We start from the raw sequence: 21,406 nt of genomic DNA, 5'->3' as shown, positions 1-21,406 counted from the left end.
CTAAAAACTAAAAACTAAAAACTAAAAACTAAAAACTAAAAACTAAAAACTAAAAACTAAAAACTAAAAACTAAAAACTAAAAACTAAAAACTAAAAACTAAAAACTAAAAACTAAAAACTAAAAACTAAAACTAAAAACTAAAAACTAAAAACTAAAACTAAAAACTAAAAACTAAAAACTAAAACTAAAAACTAAAAACTAAAAACTAAAACTAAAAACTAAAAACTAAAAACTAAAAACTAAAACTAAAACTAAAAACTAAAAACTAAAAACTAAAAACTAAAACTAAAAACTAAAAACTAAAAACTAAAAACTAAAAACTAAAACTAAAAACTAAAACTAAAAACTAAAAACTAAAAACTAAAACTAAAAACTAAAAACTAAAACTAAAACTAAAAACTAAAAACTAAAAACTAAAACTAAAAACTAAAAACTAAAACTAAAAACTAAAAACTAAAAACTAAAACTAAAACTAAAAACTAAAAACTAAAACTAAAACTAAAAACTAAAAACTAAAAACTAAAAACTAAAAACTAAAAACTAAAAACTAAAAACTAAAAACTAAAACTAAAAACTAAAACTAAAAACTAAAAACTAAAAACTAAAAACTAAAAACTAAAAACTAAAAACTAAAACTAAAAACTAAAAACTAAAAACTAAAAACTAAAAACTAAAAACTAAAACTAAAACTAAAAACTAAAAACTAAAACTAAAACTAAAAACTAAAAACTAAAAACTAAAAACTAAAAACTAAAAACTAAAACTAAAAATAAAAACTAAAAACTAAAAACAAAAACTAAAAACTAAAAACTAAAACTAAAACTAAAAACTAAAAACTAAAACTAAAAACTAAAAACTAAAACTAAAAACTAAAAACTAAAAACTAAAAACTAAAAACTAAAACTAAAAACTAAAAACTAAAAACTAAAAACTAAAACTAAAAACTAAAACTAAAAACTAAAAACTAAAACTAAAACTAAAAACTAAAACTAAAAACTAAAAACTAAAAACTAAAAACTAAAAACTAAAAACTAAAAACTAAAAACTAAAAACTAAAAACTAAAAACTAAAAACTAAAAACTAAAAACTAAAAACTAAAAACTAAAACTAAAAACTAAAAACTAAAAACTAAAACTAAAAACTAAAAACTAAAAACTAAAAACTAAAACTAAAACTAAAAACTAAAAACTAAAAACTAAAAACTAAAAACTAAAAACTAAAAACTAAAAACTAAAAACTAAAAACTAAAAACTAAAAACTAAAAACTAAAAACTAAAAACTAAAAACTAAAAACTAAAAACTAATAACTAAAAACTAAAAACTAAAAACTAAAAACTAAAAACTAAAAACTAAAAACTAAATACTAATAACTAAAAACTAAAAACTAAAAACTAAAAACTAAAAACTAAAAACTAAAAACTAAAAACTAAAAACTAAAACTAAAAACTAAAAACTAAAAACTAAAAACTAAAAACTAAAAACTAAAAACTAAAAACTAAAAACTAAAAACTAAAAACTAAAAACTAAAAACTAAAAACTAAAAACTAAAAACTAAAAACTAAAAACTAAAAACTAAAAACTAAAAACTAAAACTAAAAACTAAAAACTAAAAACTAAAAACTAAAAACTAAAAACTAAAAACTAAAAACTAAAACTAAAAACTAAAACTAAAAACTAAAAACTAAAAACTAAAAACTAAAAACTAAAAACTAAAAACTAAAAACTAAAAACTAAAAACTAAAAACTAAAACTAAAAACTAAAACTAAAAACTAAAACTAAAAACTAAAAACTAAAAACTAAAAACTAAAAACTAAAAACTAAAACTAAAAACTAAAAACTAAAAACTAAAAACTAAAACTAAAAACTAAAAACTAAAAACTAAAAACTAAAAACTAAAAACTAAAAACTAAAAACTAAAAACTAAAAACTAAAAACTAAAACTAAAAACTAAAAACTAAAACTAAAAACTAAAAACTAAAAACTAAAAACTAAAAACTAAAAACTAAAACTAAAAACTAAAAACTAAAAACTAAAAACTAAAACTAAAAACTAAAAACTAAAAACTAAAAACTAAAAACTAAAAACTAAAAACTAAAAACTAAAAACTAAAAACTAAAAACTAAAAACTAAAAACTAAAAACTAAAAACTAAAAACTAAAAACTAAAATCTAAAAACTAAAAACTAAAAACTAAAAACTAAAAACTAAAAACTAAAACTAAAAACTAAAACTAAAAACTAAAAACTAAAAACTAAAAACTAAAAACTAAAAACTAAAAACTAAAAACTAAAAACTAAAAACTAAAAACTAAAACTAAAAACTAAAAACTAAAACTAAAAACTAAAACTAAAAACTAAAAACTAAAAACTAAAAACTAAAAACTAAAAACTAAAAACTAAAAACTAAAAACTAAAAACTAAAAACTAAAAACTAAAAACTAAAAACTAAAAACTAAAAACTAAAAACTAAAAACTAAACACTAAAAACTAAAAACTAAAAACTAAAAACTAAAAACTAAAAACTAAAAACTAAAAACTAAAAACTAAAAACTAAAAACTAAAAACTAAAAACTAAAAACTAAAAACTATAAACTATAAACTAAAAACTAAAAACTAAAAACTAAAAATAGTATTCGACAACAAAATTACTCAGGTTGACAGCTGAACAGCTCCACCAGTCGCAAAATGCTCCCTCCCTTCCCTATAAAAGGGTTGCGCAGAACTCGACACAAATTTACTTCTTTGATAGTGCGCTGTCACTTTGACGTTGGGTACAAGACACACGTCACTGCTTCAACCGCTCCTTGTCAAATTAAAACCTCAAACTAGTTCTACCCTCCCTTCGGTTGCTTCTGCTTAATTCTACAGCAGAATTCCCGCAGTCCAGCGTATTTTTCCCTCCCTTGTTTTTCGAGTACCCTTCTCACCGGCTCTATTGTAACGCAAAACCGCTGCTTGCCGACTCGTTCGACCTCACACTTTTCACCAGCACCGTGCAGCAGTAACTCCGGACAATCGGTTCCTCCAGTGTGCGCAGTCGGCTTGGCTGAGCCTGCTGGCCACGGCCCCGGAGATCCTGCCACTCGATACTCAAAGGCGCAGTTTATAATATTATTATTAGCCTGTCAACTTACACCACTCGCTTCGAAACTCAACATGTTCATTCGATTTAATAATGAAAAATGGAATCCTACCGACCCCTCGGTACCTTTTCGGCTTCATCGGCTTCGTCCTCGATTCGAGTGGGAAAAAAACCGGAGGAAACAAACAGCATCGAAAGATTTGCTCACCTCTAGGGAGTTTTTTTTTTTTGCTGTTTTGGTCGATGGTTTTGCTCACCGTTGATTTTCGCTACAGGGATGCCAGATTTTTATTAAATTTTTTTTTATTTTATTTTATTATTTAATTTTATAACTTTTATTCGACTAAAATTCTTTTCAGTAAATTCAAATCTCAAAATCTCCTGAAAAAGTCCCCATCTTTATTTTATATGTTGTTTTAGATTTTTTATTTAGTGTGAAATTCAATGAAATGATAAGTTCTTGGTACAAATCATTTTTTTTTAATCTTGTTTAAAGACTTGTGTCCTTGTGTCCCACAAATAGAATATTGGGAAATATTACAAAACCCAAAACCCAACACCCAAAATTCAAAACCCAAAACCCAACACCCAAAACCCAATATTTTATAAATGTGCAATGCAATGAGATGACGTGCAGATGAAAAATTTATAGAATTTTTGAAGTTAATAATTCCTAAACTAAGAAATTTTTAAGATACTGTCAGCAGGGGTGACATTGGGTCTGGGGAGTGAGATTGAGACCCTGATGAAGGTACTTTACCATTTGAGCACATTGGCCATATTTGTAATTTATTCATCATGAACTGTTTAGAAAAAAAATAATGGTAATATTCATCAAGAAATGGTGACAGATTTTGTGTCAAAAAAAAAAGATTAATTTTACCCCAGTAAATGATAAATTTTCATCAGTTTTTGATGAATATTCATCAGGTTCACATTTTAAGAGTTATGCGCTGGAAGTGGGACGCGATGTCGTGATTATTCAGGTTAATTTTTGTTTGTGATTTTGTGTCGCTGTTCGTATGGGGTGAGTGATTGTGGTAATCGAATGAGAGTGCATAATTGGCAATGGGAGCGCGTTGTCCTAAAAAATATTCGGGGTGAAATTTTTTTTTGTGTGCCTTTTGTTTCTCATTTTTGTCGTGGATTGTGTGCTGCGAGGTGGCCACGTGCTTGCCTTACTGAATTATTTGCGTCTTGAGCATTATTTTCGTTGAGTATTTTGTGTTTTATGTGCTTGTGTAATCTTAATTAACTGTTTTGTGATTTTCAAAGCCAACGTTGATCGGAAAGCACGGCGTCGGGTAAATTGTGTATACATTTTTTGAAAAATGTTTTTTTTTACGTTTAAAAAGCCATTTCTATATAATGATCGAAAGACGCGCTGATATTTTGGAACGTCGAGATAATAGTGGAGCAAAATAACTGTGTGTGATTTTGTGTGTTAACCAGAAAGACCTTCCCATAGCATCGTTGCTCGGAAGGCTCGCCGACGGGTCTGTTATGAAATTCCTCCCCATAGCGTCGTAGCTCGGGAGGCATCGAAAAGCCAATACCTTATCCCACTAACCCAAAAAAAAATTAATCACGTGATGCTTGAAGGAGATGCTGTGGATTCAACGGTCTCAAGCGGTATCAACAAGTATATAGCGAAAAACTATGTGCTTGATGAGTCTGCAACTTCAACTATCGGACTAACATTCCTCCCTTTCGTTGAACTGCAGGATTCTTGGGAGGGCGCTGGTATGGACTAATAAAGTAGGGATCTTCAGAGGTTAAACAGTGAACGGATGGTTGGCTCCCACTGATCATTTTTGATTCATTGTTTAACTTCAGCTGATCTGTCAATAACGGAGTAGCAGCTCATTGGCAGTCAACCATGCTCATGCTCATGCTCATTCATCAGGTTCACGTTTTAACACATTTTTTATGTTATATTAATCAAAAAAGAGGTAATATTCAGCCTACCAAATTTTCAACATTCCAAAATTCAAATTTATTTTTCTGTGTTGTAGGCTCTCAAAGTTTGTCATTGATCCCGATCTAACAATGTTATATTTAGTTGGTTATAGAGCGTCCAATTATCCGTTCCGAGATAAAAAAAAAAAACACATTACAGTTTGAAGTAAAAAATTAAGAAGTACTGGATCTACCATGGCATAAGAAGATTAAGTATGGAAAAATGGAAGTTTGGTTGTGTCAATTTGTTAATTTATCATATTATTAAAAACAACTGTTTGTGCTATGATAAGTATTTTATGATAAGTTCCCAAAGAATGCAAATATGATTAACATTCTTAACTTTTTTTTTAAGCTGAGCTGTGCTGAAAAATTTCAAAGATAATTGTCATAAAATAACATAATTTTTGCATGATTTATTTAACAATTCAACTATATGTGTTAGTTTTAAATTTAAAATAAATTTAAAACAGGTTGTGGATTTCAATTAAATAATATAACTTTTCAACAAAAAAAGCATAAGACAGCTTATAAAACTTAAAAAAAAACTTTTTTTTTGATTATGTAAGTTTTTTTACGAGCAGTCAACCCATTATTTGTTCCTCACACTCATTTTGACAACTTAAGTTGTTATCCTATACAATTTTGATACAAAATATTCATCAGAAACTGAATCAGGAAAATTTTCAAAAAAATTTAAATTTACCGGGAAATTTGTTGAAAATTTCTTGTTTCCCGGGAAATTTGTAACCTCGAGAAATTGGACGCACAAGTTGGATATTTATGTTGCCGTAAACTGGGATGACTTTGATAGCCCGGGGTGACTTTGATAGGTTTTTCAAATGCCCGTCAAATTAATATCTAAACATTTTTGAGAATTTTGAGTATGTAAGCATTAAGGGATAGCTTATTATCGAACATATATGCAAAAATGAGACTGTTTTATTGGATGTATCAAAATTAGTGACCAAATCAAATTTCTATCAATGTCACACCGGGCTATCAAAGCCACCCCAGTTTACGGTACTTCTAGATATTTGCGAAATTTGTATCACTCTAATAGGTTTTTAAAGTATCTTTCCAACGAGACATCAAAATTTGAAATACTAGTAAGATCTGGTTCGTCATGATTGCATTATTATCAAAATAATTTCAAATACATGCACATACACAAAGACATTTGTTCAGATCAATCATAAATCCAAATCCATCTATATGTGTTAACGGAATCTGTTAGCCCTGTCTTCCAATACTCCCAGCAATCGTACCCCAAAAAGGTGCCCACCACACTTCGGATACATTATTCGTGCCGCTCGCAACGGCTCTAAAATGTCCAATCGACGTGCTTTTTTCGTTCCCTGTCATCAAGGGGTTGGAAACTCTTCAAACTATACTTATAATGTTAACCAGTATATTGAAATTTTTTTAGTATACTTATCAATTCCTATCCTTATCGCCAGTACACTGACCAATATATTGAAAGTATATCTTAATATACTTACAATGTCTTGTCACTCAGTTAGTATACTTACAAGTATACTGAAATATCGTTAGTATACTGAAGATTCATAAATAATATTAGAGTTTCCAGCCCCTTGCCTGTCATTATAATTGAGGCAGCTGATTTCGCAGCCACAGTGCAATTACCCACCGCTCAGATAGCCCCTTTGAGCAATAATTTAGGGAAAGGCACTTATTGTGAAGTGCTAATGGAAGGATTTCAGTTTTCTTAAAAAGCTCACTTGTTTTCAGCGTTGTCTGACGGTCTGAGGGGTCTGAGACTGTCATGCCTTCGTTGGTCCTGTCGGCCGAGGGCACCGTGGCCTTTTGCCGACTCTTCACGCACCCAATTTCGTTGAAATTTATCATATTTTTTATAAGGCTGCGATAATTTATGGACTGTAATAAACGGCAACAATAACAACAAAATACCAAAGAGACCCAAAGGAACCCGGCAGAGCTCGTTTTGCTCGGGGTCCGATTACGTGAGTAACAAATTCGAGCATTTATCTAACCTTAAATTAAACCACATCGATAAAGAACCGCGGCGTATACGTCATCTGGCCTTTTGCACGTGAGAGCAACAAGAAGGGGTAAAAAACAACACGACGATGGTCGCCCGCCATATAAAAATCGATGCATGGTGGGAATCAAGCGGAAAAATCAGACCCGAACAGATTTATGACTCAATTAAGTTGTAAATTATAACTTTTTTTTTGCTCCACGACTTTTTTACAAGGAGAGATAAAAAAAGGGTACTCAGCGGTGGAGCAAAGTCGCTTGAATTGGCTGGCTGGATTTTGAATGGGTTGTAAGCTTCCCGAAGCGTTATCTTGGCTTTACTAGGCGATGGAGGTGCTATCAGCGAATGTGTGTTTGTGTGGAATCAACGATTATTCGGAGTAAAATAACGAGTTTCGGTGGTCATAAATTAACGCTTGACAAAGGCGCCAGAAATAATCTGCCTTAGACGCTGCATGAAATTGGGAGCATTTGATGATTTGGTGAAAATATTACTGTTATCTTTTAATGTAATTCAAAGTTACAACAGAGACAACGCTTACGCTTTTCAATAACGTAATTTTTGTCCAATTCAATACAGTATCCCACATCTAAATAAAAAATCTAATTCATGTGCACCAACATAACAACTCAAAAACACCTGCTTGTGCCAAATCAAACACCACACCGTTCCTATCATTTCTCTTGCTGATGTATTCGGTGCGCCTGTTGATCGACCCAACCATTCCACCAGCCCAATTAACCAGCTAAAAGTGTCAAAAAGGAAACATGTAAGTCATTACAATTACACGGTACAGTGCCAGCAGCAGCAGCAGCAGCAAGATAACCCCCGACCGACAAGCTCTAACTCAATTGAGAACCCTGTCCGTTGCACGAGCTGACAAATCGTATACAACAAGCAATCCTGTTCCCCTCCTCGACTTATGTTCCATGCTTTTCCCTCTTGTCATCGTCATCTTTATGCTATGACTGCACACTGGCTGTTGGAAGTGCACTCTCGCGCGTTGTTTCGCGCTCTCCGACTGTGAGAACATTTCTTTGCTGCTCCAGCTGCTGTCCCCTTCCTCGTTAACCCTTGCCGTTGTCGCTTGTTGTTTGCTGCTCGCTCTTGGTGTGTTGTTATATAGCATTTCATAATTTGAAAATGACACTTTTTTCATCACCAGCGCCACTGCCACCACCACCACCGGCGATGACAACGCGACGTCGACGTTCAGAGACAGAAGAGTACATCCTTTCCACCTCTCACCCCCGCACCGGCATCAGAAAAGTGACTTGAAGCATGCAGCTCAACATCAGTTCAAATCAGGGACGGAGGTGGGACAGAACGCGACGAGATGTGAAACACGAATAAGCAGCATAAAAGCAGAAGCAACAACAGTTGACAGTGAAACGACTCAAGCCGCATATCATCAGCTCATAATTCGTGACATGAGTTAAAATTTTTAAAATTAATACGACGTGCAACAGCGTACAAACATCAGCGTGACAGCTAACCGTGAGGTAAAGGCTCGAGCGCGCGCGATGTGCTCCGCTCCACGTAGATCGAGGCACGGCTTATGTCAGGAGAGCGGAAAATACGGTGCAACAGAAGAGCCCCACACAGAAACCTAAACGAAGACAGACAGAGCGGCCGACGAACGGACAGACAGACAGACAGTGAGAGCCGAAGCAGCTGTTGATGCCACATTTCATCTACCAAAACATGTTTATTTTCAATTAACAGGAAAAATAGAGGTGATTCCGACAGGGGGATGAAACCAAACTAGGATAACGAAGAAATGAGCCGATTTATGTGTAATAGAGAACCTTTGCGGGGATCTAATCTTTCCCGATTTAACTTAATGCTATTTCATGCATTGAATGGTGCAATATATCTCGAGTGTATCGTTTCGAAACTTGTTCGCACTCAATTTTACAGAAAACAAATCTAATAACAATGATGAGAAGAGGAGAAACATTATCGCATTGTAGCTAAACATCCGAGGGCGTGCCAGTCGTGCATTCACTAATATCAACACAACAAAAAATCCGATGGTAAAATCGCATGTGTATTATTACCACTTTTTTGGTGTAATGTCACTTTTCCAGTCTAAATTGAGGTAAAATTACAACATAATAGAGGTAATATTCAACCTTCCAAATTTACACAATTTTTTACTGTGATTGATTTCTAATTTTTTGCTTTTTTATTTGAATAACCATTACAGTTTTATGATGGCGAATATTAATTGAAAATAGATCTTAAGTTACTCCCGGACATCCTCAAGCCGCCGAAATCGTTATATCTCTGGGATGGGATATTGCGCTTTCGGCCATTCTTACAATATATTTTATTTGTCGGCCGGTGTTGTAAATGAGTTATAAAAAAGGTGCAGGTGGTTATGTTACATATGACCAGTATGACAAAGAACTTTGCAAGATGGCTGTTGAAATTTTCGATTACATTGTCCGGTCCAAATTTCCCCATGTTTCCCTTACAAGACAACTCTTTTGTGATCAATTTCGTGGCCCTGAAAAAGGCTGTTTGATTTGAAATGTTTTAAGACATAATATCAACGTCCTATCGAACTAAGGGGACGGCAAGTGAAGCTGAAATAGAAACCAATCGACTTAACATCACCACTCGAAAGTTACCAACATGCGGACATGTTTTTGCAAGGCTGTTGCAAGCAATCGGCGGCAGCAAAGTAAATTAACAGCTAACATTAAAACTGCCCTTTTCAGGGCTCTAATTGATTACGAAATACAGTCGACTCTCTGGTTGTCAATATCCAAGGGACCGTCGAGGAAGAGAAGCATCAGTTTACAGAACGATGCAAAACGAAGACTCGATAGAAAATTGTTTTTTCTTACTAACCAGCTATGGGAGAGAATCATGGCAACGTCCAGCAAACAAAAACAAATAAATGTCAAACACCCTTCAAAGCTTCGTTTCTCAAAGAAAAGTGTCTATGCAAGCCATGAGAAAGTAAAATTATTGAAAACTGGACTGCCCACCATTGAAAAAACGGCTAATATCCACTTTTGGCAAAAACGAGATATTAGCACCAGGTGATAGAGGATGTTCCAACGCATCTTCTGAAACTTGAATTTTACTATTAAATTTATGCGAAAAACTAAACGGCTAATATGCCACTCTTATGGGAAATTGCCTTGACGAAGATTTGGTGACAAACACTAAAACGCTTTTTTCTCGGAATACTTGATTTGGCATAATAGCCGAATTTTCAATTATGGGCAATGGAACAGATATTTAAAGCAAATAGAATCCAAGGGATCGTCGAGGAAGAGATTCTTCAAGCAAGAGAAAATATCGAGGAATAAAGACAACCGAAGTATGCAGTTTGAAGGGACTGAGAAATTCATCGGTACATGGAGCAATATTGATATCGAGAAGATCGACAGCCTCGACTATGTGCTCTTACCGCTGAGTCTATAAATCTCTCCGCAAACTGCAATGAGAAAACACGAGCCGACCGCGCATGACGTCCCATCTAACTGCGCTTGCGAAATTGGTTTTGTGGCGACTTTTGCGGTTAAACGCTGTTGCGGTTGGATGATCGTTAAAGCGGGAATGAGAGAGAAAAGGAGAATGCCAAACGCGAGTGTGTAAACACAAAAACGTGTTCGGGTTTGTTCGGCGCTGAGAGTATTGAGCAGCGTTGCCACATGTACAGATATTTTTGGCACAGACCAAACACTCAAACTAATTATTTGTACAGTTAAAATATACTTGAGTAGTTTTTGTAAACTGCACTAAAAAGATAAACATTTTTTGCATCTTTTTACTTGTTTAGTTTTTGATAAAAATGTTTTTCTTTAAAGTTATACTTGATTGAGTGTTTGGTCTGTGCCAAAAATATCTGTACGTGTGGCAAGCCTGGTATTGAGAGAAGAGCAGTTTTATTTGGGGCATGAATATTCAGGCGTGATAATTGTAGTTGCTGTACAGTCATCCCTCATATTCGGAACAGTTTACAGATCGGCCAATGTTCGAAAAATCATAGAAAATCGATAATTGAACATAATGACTTGCTCCTACCAGCATGTGAAAGCTTTTATTGCGATCTTTTGAATGCTGTATCGAACAACTGCAAATTTTAACTTTTATATTTAGTTTTTGAAGAAAAACTTTGACCCTTGAAATCCAGAAATTCGGAACACTTTTTTCTTACGGATGTAAACAAACTTTGATTCTCTCCAGGAGTACATATTTTCTACAAAATAATGACTTCACACATTGGAACCAATGAAACTCATGCTTAGTCATGTTTTATGAATGGTCTGATAACTTTTTTGTTAAAAATATCTGTTAAATTCAGGTGTTCCACAATTGTGGGAGGCACAATAACATCCCACAACAATGGAACAGGCAATTTGGAGGCAGTGTTTTGCAGCTCTGAATAAAATAGTCTCGAAATGCAGTTTTCGTTCAAAAAGAACTACTTTTGCTAGTGAAATAGCAAGAGAATGTCCAAATAATGGTCCTAAAAATAGAATGGTCGCCAGGAAAGATGCATTTGGCATGCTATTGACAAATTAACACAAAAATGTTCCGAATTTGTGGGTGTTCCGAATATGTGGGATGACTGTAGTATCATTTCGTGCTTGCCATTTCATTAGGGCACATAACTTTTTTAGGCTAGAGTGTGTCCCTTTCACACCTTATGTAAACTGTCATTTAAGTGAAAGGGATACACTATTGTTTACAAAAGTTATGTGCCCTTTTGAAATGTTAGGCTCCATTTTTTTTTTCATTTTTCTGTGCAGTTTCCATTTTGAAACTTGCGTCCACCACTCACCACCTTATTATCATTCAGGCATATACTTTGTACGGCACCGCGGGGCGTGACAAGCCACGGCTGGAAGGAAGTCATGACTCCAGCTCAATTAATATAAACTTGGTAAACGCCAATCAATTTCAGCTAAATGACATGTCAATAACGACATGTGGGGGCAAACCATTTAGGTTGGCGTTTTTTTATCTTTCAGTTTCCCCTTCGCACATGTTTGGTGCACGGGGACACGGCAATGCATTTACAAAGTTAAGCTGTGCAGGTGATACTGGTTGTGTTGCCCGACAATCGATTGAATATTTTAATAGCAAATGGTCGTCAAGTGACGGTTATAAAGTATCATAAGAAGCTAAATAGAATGGTCAAACATAAAGATAACTTTTGACATCTGAACAGACATTGTAACATTAGCTATTAGTTCATATTATGGAAAAAAATAGACTGACGAAATTATTTATACACATTGAGTATTTTTTTATCGTAATGTTTTAAAGTAAAAATAAAATCTGAGCAAACAAAATACTTCTAATTATAACCATTTCGATAAAAAAAAACTAACTATTAAAAAAAATAACTATTAATTATCTGCAAGGATAACCTGAATGGAAAAAAATTTATTTCTCACCATTGATGCAAAATATTAAAATCTTAATTAGTAAAACAAACGATAACATAAGGTTGGTAAAATAGTAGTTTATGCAGCTACAAAAAGAAGATTTATTCAGCACGAGTCGTACATTTATCCAACAAGGTTCACCGAGTTGGATAAATACGACGAGTGCCGAAAAAATCAAGTTTTGCTACGAGTTCCATACAACATTTTTTGCAATCCCGAAAACACCCTTGCAATGAAATTATAAGTCAAATGTTCATGTATTTTGTCAATCAATCGTTCAACTTAAAAAAAATGATGAAAAGTATTACTTTTCCAAACTAATGCTAAAAAGTTCACCCATTTCAGTGCTGGAAAGTAGAACTGTTCAGCATTTATTTTGAAAAGTGTTGCTATTCGATTCTTTTATTTTTGGTACAGAAAAGTAGGCTATTTCGTCGTTCAAGAATGACAGGAAATAGTAGTTTATGCAACAAGTTGCAAAAAAAGGATTTTTTCAGCACGAGTCGTACATTTATCCAACGAGGTTCACCGAGTTGGATAAATACGAAGAGTGCTGAAAAAATCAAGTTTTGCAACGAGTTCCATACAACATTTTTTGGAATTCCAAAAAACACACACTGAGTGAAATTTGATGTCAAATTTTCATTTTTTTTGTCAATATATCGTTTAAATCAAAAAAATGTTGAAAAGTGTTACTTTTCGAAACAAGTGCTGAAAAGTTCAACTTTTGAGCACCCATTTGAGTGTTGAAAAGCAGAACATTTCAGCATTTATTTTGAAAAGTGTTGCTATTCGATTCTGTTATTTTTGGTACAGAAAAGTAGGCTATTTGGTCATTCAAGAATGACAGGAAAAGTAAGTAGTTTCACGACGGAATTGCAAAAAGTAATTAGTTTCACGGCAGAATTTCAAAAATCATTATTGTAGGGGTTTTTCTTCGAATGTGGATAATGATAATGCCATTTTAGTTCACTAAAAATGCCTTAAAACACAATCCACAGTCTGCTAATGTCTGAAGTCAGTACGTTCGTAGCCCACATCACACAAAAACCGATATATGTAGTCCTACTGCACTGCTACTGACTACCAAACCGAAACAATGTGGTTGTAATAATAATTTGCTACAATTTAACAATATTCCCATTAAGCGACAGCAGCTGCTGGAAGTGGCATCAGTAGCAGCAGCGTCATGACCTAGAACGGCCACCGGCAGCTTGCGAGAGACCGCCGGTCAGAACCATTGGCCGTTTGGATCAACCAACCCGTTCTGACCCGACCCCACCAGAATCACCACCAGAGTCCAGTAAGAGGACGAGTGTATGTGAAAGTTTCTCTTGTTCGTCCCCGTGCCCATCCCCAGGTCCGGCAGAGGTCTGGAGGATGCGGAAATAAACTCCCCTCTTTCTATAGAGTGGTATGTCGTGGCTGGCATCAGCTGTGGCCTGTCTGGAAACCGAGTCGGTCCTTGGATCTGGATCTCTTCGGATCCGTCGCACCGACAGACGACGACCGGCTGGCCAGGGCCAGGCGAGCTTCTGGAGTGGGCAAAAATAGTTTTAAATGTAGTTGGGTCATGGGACAAATGAATGCTTGTTGCAGCTAATCGAGAAAGTGCTTTATCTAGATTGGGTTGTGAATTAAAAATCCGATTGCTTTAATTAGAAATCTGGCAGAGGTTTTTGGAGAGGAAGGCGAGGACGGAAGCTGCCAGGTGAATAATGAAAATGTGATTTGGGGTACTTTGCACTATTGGCGAAATTGGCTTAGGTGTAACGGACATTTTGGGATTACTTTGGGATGGTGAGAAGAAGATAATAATAGTATGTTCTTTATTGATTTGACGAAAAATACTTTAGTTTCGAGTTGAGATAAAAATAATGTATTAAAGTAAACATTTTAACACAAATTTTAACACAGTTTTTTCCAACTCTGATTGCAGAGGCGTTATTAAAAATAGAATAAACCACCTACTTTGTTGAAGCCATTCCTTATAATTTTGATTACTTCTAAAAATATTCAATGAAGAGTACAAAGTATTGATAAGTGATTTCAGGATAAGGTAACAAAATCGCTAAGAAAATGAAGAGTGATCTTTTGGACATCACACCGGATCGAATTAGCCCAATTTGGTTGAAAATAGTACTGCCAGTATTACGAAATCTTGGAAATAATTTTAAACATCTGAGAATTGCGCAATTCTCTATTTTGAGTTGTAGATTATGTATGATGGTGGGTCTACGTATTTTTAAAAGGTTAACCCTCTAACACTCACTTTTTGTTCCTAAGCAACAAGCGTATTGACCTTATAATTGAACATCGTGACGAAAATGGTCTTTTTCTACCTGATTCTAAAGCAGTGGTTCTCATGCTTTTCGTTTCTTTCGCCCCTTTGCTGATTTTCAAGAACTCAAGGACGTGGCATTTTACAGAAATTACTTGATGAAAAACCAAATATTTAAATTTTGAAATAATATGGATATTTGTTTTTGCAAATTCGTTAAAAGACATTTGATTTTTATTGCTTCCTAATTCCCCTCCAACAATGACCGAATTCCTCACCGGTTGAGAAAAACTGTTCTAAAGATATGATGATGCAGATTGTTTTCTGATAACCAGACAGATTCCGTTTCAATTAATTCAATTACGTTGAAAATCTCAATGTTGTCCTTAATGAAAACATTGTGTAATGCTTTCCTGATTCTAACCTAATTTGAATCACAAGATGTACATCATTTTCGTTAAAATTACAAAGAAGCAGTTCGCCCGATAAAAATCTAAAACAGTTGCTTTTCTCCATAAATTTTGACGATTTTACCCAAACAAACTTCAACAACTTGGAGGGAGAGGTTCCCCTGGTTAGAATGAGCTCAAAAGTGGAATTTAGCCTGTTAATGGTCCAATCTTTAATTCCAGGAGGTAGCCCTGAGAAAACCCGGGATTGGACCACCCTACTCTAACCATATTCACATAATTGTCCCAAAAGCATATTAGAAAGCTGAGAAAATCGCAAGGCATGTTTGTCCCATACATAAGGCTACCGTCACTGGGTGTGACTATGGGTAAAAACGCTACACCTCTCGTAATTTCTTAATAACAAAAACAATTTAAATTATATCGAAAACTTTTGACGTAGAATATTTCTTTGATAGTTGTTTTATTTGATAGATAATTTAAAACAAAGCATTCTAGCGTTTACTGCTAGCGTTTTAGCAGGAGCGTCCATCAACTTCGAAACAATCGTATGGTGATAAATAACGTAATACAACAATAGTTTACCAAAATTTTCCAAATCCCTCAGAGTAATTATGTACTTTTCGAGCAATTTTTAAAATATATAATAAAGTTGATTTTTCGAGCGACACCTTAACTAAAACTTTAGACAGCTGCCACCATGCCAAGATTTGTTCTAGGAAGGAGATATTTTAGGCAAAGTTTTCGTAAGATGTCCCCTGCACAACCCTTTGAACAGAATCAAGTTTTATTGAGAAGAACCCGAGAATATGCAAAATCACTTTGCCCCAATCTCACCCTCACTGACGGTACGCAAAATAAATGAACTTCCTCTGGTTTTGTAGAACCAGAACCATCCCAAGTAACATTTTAAAGTCCTTAAAATTTGTGGGGTTCTACGTATCCCCCAAAACCCTAAAATACGTTTATTGGCCTTCTTCAAAACCTTTAAAACCAGCAATAAATGCTTAGTTTTAGTAATAGAATCCATAATTTATCATCAAACTGTATCATGAACTCAAAAGGATTGAACACTCATTTAAGACATTTATGCGAACATGGGTTGGAAAGTAGTTTTCTCTTGAGAAACGGTAACCAGATCTAGAAATTTTATGACTAATGAGAAAATCTTTTTTAACGTAGGGTACAGTAGTAATCAATGAGACACGGGGAACAATGATAAAATGTCTCTCACAAGACGTAGTTTCAACCAATCAGGCTCATATTTGGGGGAAAGGTGTGTCTACTAGATACATGTCTACCATAATAGTGACTTTGGTTATGGACGCTCCCTTGCAAAGTTATTCATACATGTTTGATTCTGGGGTGTAAAAGTGAATTATGACGAAAAATTACATTTTCGCTCATAGGCTGCCATTAACACAACAACTAATGTTTTCTTTTAAATTTCTTTCGTCATTTTACAGGGCATGAGTTGGGCTACAATGTCCTTTTATTAGGTTTGACCAAAATTTAGAATATACCCAGAATCCAGGGCTGTATCATTGTTCCCCACTCTTTTCAGCCCATGGGTAACAATGAGACACTTTGATTTTTTTTCAGTAAACTTTTCAAAATCTTTCAAAAACCCTTCAAAACATAAATTGGAAGTGATTTTTTGCATATTTTTTGAGTTTGAACTTCGTTTAACCAGAAATATAAAGTAATTTGGTAAAATATATGGATTTTACAAAAGTTAAATACTTTTTAGTTTAACTTTTGTCAATTAAAGTTTTAAGTTGACAAAATTGCTTGAAAATGTTCGACGCAAGTCGCCTGAAATGAAACAAACTTAAAAAAAAACATGTTGTTTTACTAGAAAAGAATTGATTTTCGTAGAGTGTCTCGTTCCCCAGTTGTCTCATTGTTCCTGCCAAGTACGTCTACAACGAGACAGTTGAATAACTCTGGCTGTAGACGTCAGATCGATCTCATATTTTGGGCAATGTTAGAACACATTAAAAGAAATAGAATGCAACAAAAAACTAATTGAAACATGCTGATGAAAAAATACAAAAATCGTTGAAACTTAAAAACCAAAAGTGTCTCATTGATGACTACCTTACCCCATATACAGGAAAACTAAGACTAACATTATGAGGATTGAACATGATTTTTTTAAATCTTCATTCTATGTGCATAAGAACAAACTGAATCGTGAAGAACATCAATGACGGAGGCATAATTTAATTTCAAAGTGGGAGCGAATGCAAACTGACGAGGAATCGCACACTAATTCGATAATCGATGTGCTATTATTCAAATCGCTTAATCAGGTGATTACAGAGCTATCCACTTATAAACTGCATCCTGGCATCGCCGAACAAAGTGGTGGTCGTCCAAAGTGTCAGCAGCGCGGATTGGTATGGAAGAGCATGGAGTCGGCGGCGGCGGCGTCCGAGGCTCAGGCCGGGTTGGGATAACCGAGCAAAGCAAAACCGACGGAGAAGCGAAAAATAACGACTGTATAATCGAAGATAATTACACATAAATTTTAGTTTCGCCTGACGTTTCCCTCGTCGTGCGGGTGATTAATGTTTTTGAAGAGTAACTTAGCTGGCTGTGTGCGCGCCGCGGGAATCATCCAAGCAGGCGTGCGCGTGTGTGTGTGCGTGTGATTCGGCGCACCAGCAGTGCATGTGGTCGTCGGAGCCAACTTGGTTTGCGTTTGGGAGACAGGGCAGGGGGTGAGGGCAGGTGCCGCCAAGGGTTGTGCGCTCTCTGTGGCAAGGAAAATTTATTATTTCTTGTGTCTCATTCAGATATTGCCGGAGCAACCAGGCAGGCAACCTCAATAACGACAAACGGCGACACGTCGCACACCACACTCTGTGGGCTTTGGGCGCGAGATTTATGCGAACAGTGGCGGAAGAAGACAGCACGAGGGAGCAAAACCAACGCGCCCAGGCCTGCTACGAACGACTGAACGGAGGGTGGGTGAGGAGACAAAGTGGAAAACAAATGTGCGAAGCGGAAACGCCAACAGAGAACAGAGAGCGGAATTTACACCGACAACATGACAAACAACGTCGGAAAGCAACGACGCCATTCACTTGGCACGGGTGCTAATTGAAAGACTCGGTAATTAACTAATAAATAAAGGAAAACGGGAATAAATTTACACTGCACTTTTTCTTCATCTTTGTTATAAAATCATTTATTTCTGCTTTCTTCATTTCGTACACTTAATGATAATTAATAGTTTCCTTCTGCGGCTTGCTACGTTAATTTATATTCCCATTTTGCTTCTAGAATTTAAACTGCATGGTACAGATTTTTTTCTGTAGTTTGAATATTTGAAATTTCCTATCTTTTGAACCTTCACATCTTTTCTGTTGAGAATAATTTGTAATTTTTAACAAGCATAAACAAAAAATATAATTAATTTTAAAATAGATACCATGACGCTTTGTCTAACCAATAAATAGTCATTTAATTCACCAGAAACTCATATCAAAAACTAACTATTTCGTAGCAAAAACACAAGTCTAAGAAGCAGCACAAAATGCCGACGGCTACCGGGCCTCGGCGAACTACACTTCGCCTTAGGTTCAACATCTCTGCTATATGTTACAAATGTTGCTTAGAAATCTGTGCCTTAAACTGGTTCAAAGCTTTACGCTCCCCGTCGCCATTTTTATTTGGTACAACTTCTCTGTCTATTGATTTATGAGTATCTTGTTGAAGGGGGGCAATCAATTCTTGGAACCAGTTTTGAAGGCAAGGATTGGTATACACGCTGTTTTGATAACTTCGTCTAGCGACACTCTTTTTCGTCGATTATTCTTCTTCTGCAGTAAGAATAAATGTAATATCACAGATTTATAGAAAATAACACCGGGCCAAATGCAAAACACCTTGACTGGAGTGAGTCCAATTTACTGATGAACGGCTGCTCCCATTCGTTGGCTGTACAGGGCAGCGGCATACGGTGAGTAGTACTGTCCGAAGGCGGCCGGATTGAAGGCAGCTCCGTACGGTGATCCGGGCATGGCTCCCGGCATCGCACCCGGTTTCGCGTACGGATGGTATCTGGCAGCGGATAGAGGGCTCAGTGGAGGGTTCGGATAGCCTCGGTGAAGTGAAGATGGTGGAAAAATGCCACTCAATGGCATCAGCTGCTGCTGCAGGGCCAGTGCCGCCGGGTCGGACAGGTTGGCGGTGTGGGTACGAAGATGGGACAGCAGCTCGTCGGTGGTGTTGAAACGTTTACCGCAGTAGGAGTCACCGATGACCCAGTTGCACATGTACGGACGACCCGGCTGAGTCGCTGCTGGAGGATACGGATAACCAGGGGGCATCGAGCCCATGGCCATCGCCAGGCTGTACTTTTGATGATCACACTGAGTACATCCCGCTGGGCACTGGCCCCCCATCATCATCTGGTGGTTGTGAGCGGAAAACTGGCATCCCGTGCAGTACGGATCCTTGCAAATGGGCACCAGCGTTTCTCCTCCGGAAGGTGTCTTTACTCGAGTGTAACTGAGGTAAGGATTAGCACCGACTGCCGCGGCTGCCGCCGCTCCCGGGTACGCCGCAGCAAGCATAGCAGCATGATGATGACTGAAGGCCCCGGCAAAGGGAGGTCGGAAGGCCGGATTTGTGTGGTCGATTCCGGACGGCGATGGCAGTCCAGTCAATGGATTAATCCCGTAAGCACCCGGTTTGTATCCGGATAAATCCTTTCCACCCTGCATCATGTCTATGCCAGAGCGCACAACCGGACTCGCCGAAGTTTTGTCACGATCGTTCGGTGAGCTGGTTCTTCTGCTGCTTCCATCCGGAGTAGATTTTCCGTTCTCACTTGCTTCCCCACTCTTCATGTGAACACTTCCGGCACGGTTCGGGGACTCAGCACTTCCACGCGACAGCGTACGGGCTTCTTTCTTAACTTCGTTATTATTGACATGATTCACACTATTGTTGTTCATAACATCACTTCCACAGCTCATCTTAGACGACGGGCGCTCTTCATTCTTCACCTTTGTGGTAAGCACATTCATTTCGTAAGGCTTGAACGCCAGCTTGATTTCCGGCGATGCATCCGATTTTTCTGTCTTCACCGACGGCGACCGCGAATTCGGCTGATTTATTCCGTTATCCATCGATACAGACGAGGAAGCCGACGAGGTTGAAGATTTCTTGTTCTTCTCCGACGGTGACACCAACGATTTGACCGTAATGTTTCCGGAATCTGCTCCGATTTGGCTGCACGTTTGTGCCAAAAGTGCCAGTGGGCTCTTTTTGGCATCCAACTGTAATTGAGAGAAAGAATAGTTTTTTTTAATTAATTTTTGTTCCAAATAATGTCGAAATAATAGTTTAGAGGACAAAAAGAGCAAAGAAAGAAACCTACCGTTGTTGGCAGCGGCGACAGATAGTCCGGCTGAAGGTACTGGTTGTTTCCTACTTGTAACATTGCTGCTCCTTCCAGTATCACCATTTGGCAACGTAATCCAGCTTTAGTTAAATCCACTTCCGAACCGTTTCGGTTTGTGTTTCTATCACTGCACTCGTTATCCACGATTATTTTATTATCCTTCAATTGCAAACCACAAACACTCTCCCACACACCAGCAATGTTTTCTCCCACTGTAATCCTCAGCTGACAAACTGCATCTATTCACCAGCGAACTCTCCTCATGCAGTGTGATATTGTTGTTGCTCTCCACAAAACCGACAAAGGAATACAACTGCTGCTACTACTACTGCTTCTCTCAACTCTCCACACTCAACAGTAACAACTTTACGATCCGGGAGCTCCGAACAAGAGCTGTTGACGGCACGAAAGACAAACTCAAACTGAAAACTGGATATCGTGAAACGATTTATGACCACGGCGAGCGAGTGAGTCTACATTTTCATCATGGTTCCCTTTTGCTCGGAGCTCGCAGCTTTCGACCAATCGGAACGCTAGAAGGCATGCGCCCCTCTTTACGCACACCATCAATGTTCGGGCACTCTCTCTCTCTTGTGCGTCTCGTTCGCTCCTTGGTCGGCCCTCTCGCTCTGCTGCGCTGGTGGTAGTGGTTTCTTTTGATTTCTTACGTCGTTTGCCCATTAAATTCACACTTTATGGTGTTGAGCAAACTCGTTATGTTGACTCACGAAATTGAGCATAAGAGCATTACGAGTGAGCAAATCCGTAAAAGAGCAGTTTTCTCAGGAAATTTAATGCTCTTCGGTCGGGAGGATAG

The 21,406-nt window shown here is 36.4% G+C and overlaps 1 protein-coding gene across 1 annotated transcript; it reads right to left on the bottom strand.

Moving 5' to 3' along the window:
• Window positions 1-18,338: 18,338 nt before the first annotated feature.
• On the bottom strand, window positions 18,339-21,036 carry LOC6031726 (zinc finger protein Noc). Its single transcript, XM_001842397.2, has 2 exons — window positions 20,566-21,036; window positions 18,339-20,464 (listed from the first exon to the last, which is right to left on the bottom strand). Exons 1-2 carry the CDS (start codon window positions 20,650-20,652, stop codon window positions 19,088-19,090), a joined length of 1,464 nt encoding a protein of 487 aa, XP_001842449.2. The 5' UTR covers window positions 20,653-21,036; the 3' UTR covers window positions 18,339-19,087.
• Window positions 21,037-21,406: the final 370 nt, after the last annotated feature.

The sequence above is a fragment of the Culex quinquefasciatus genome, chromosome 2, assembly GCF_015732765.1.
Source record: "Culex quinquefasciatus strain JHB chromosome 2, VPISU_Cqui_1.0_pri_paternal, whole genome shotgun sequence".
In the NCBI taxonomy this organism is placed as follows: Eukaryota; Metazoa; Arthropoda; class Insecta; order Diptera; family Culicidae; genus Culex; species Culex quinquefasciatus.
This window is presented reverse-complemented; position numbering and strand designations above follow the sequence as displayed.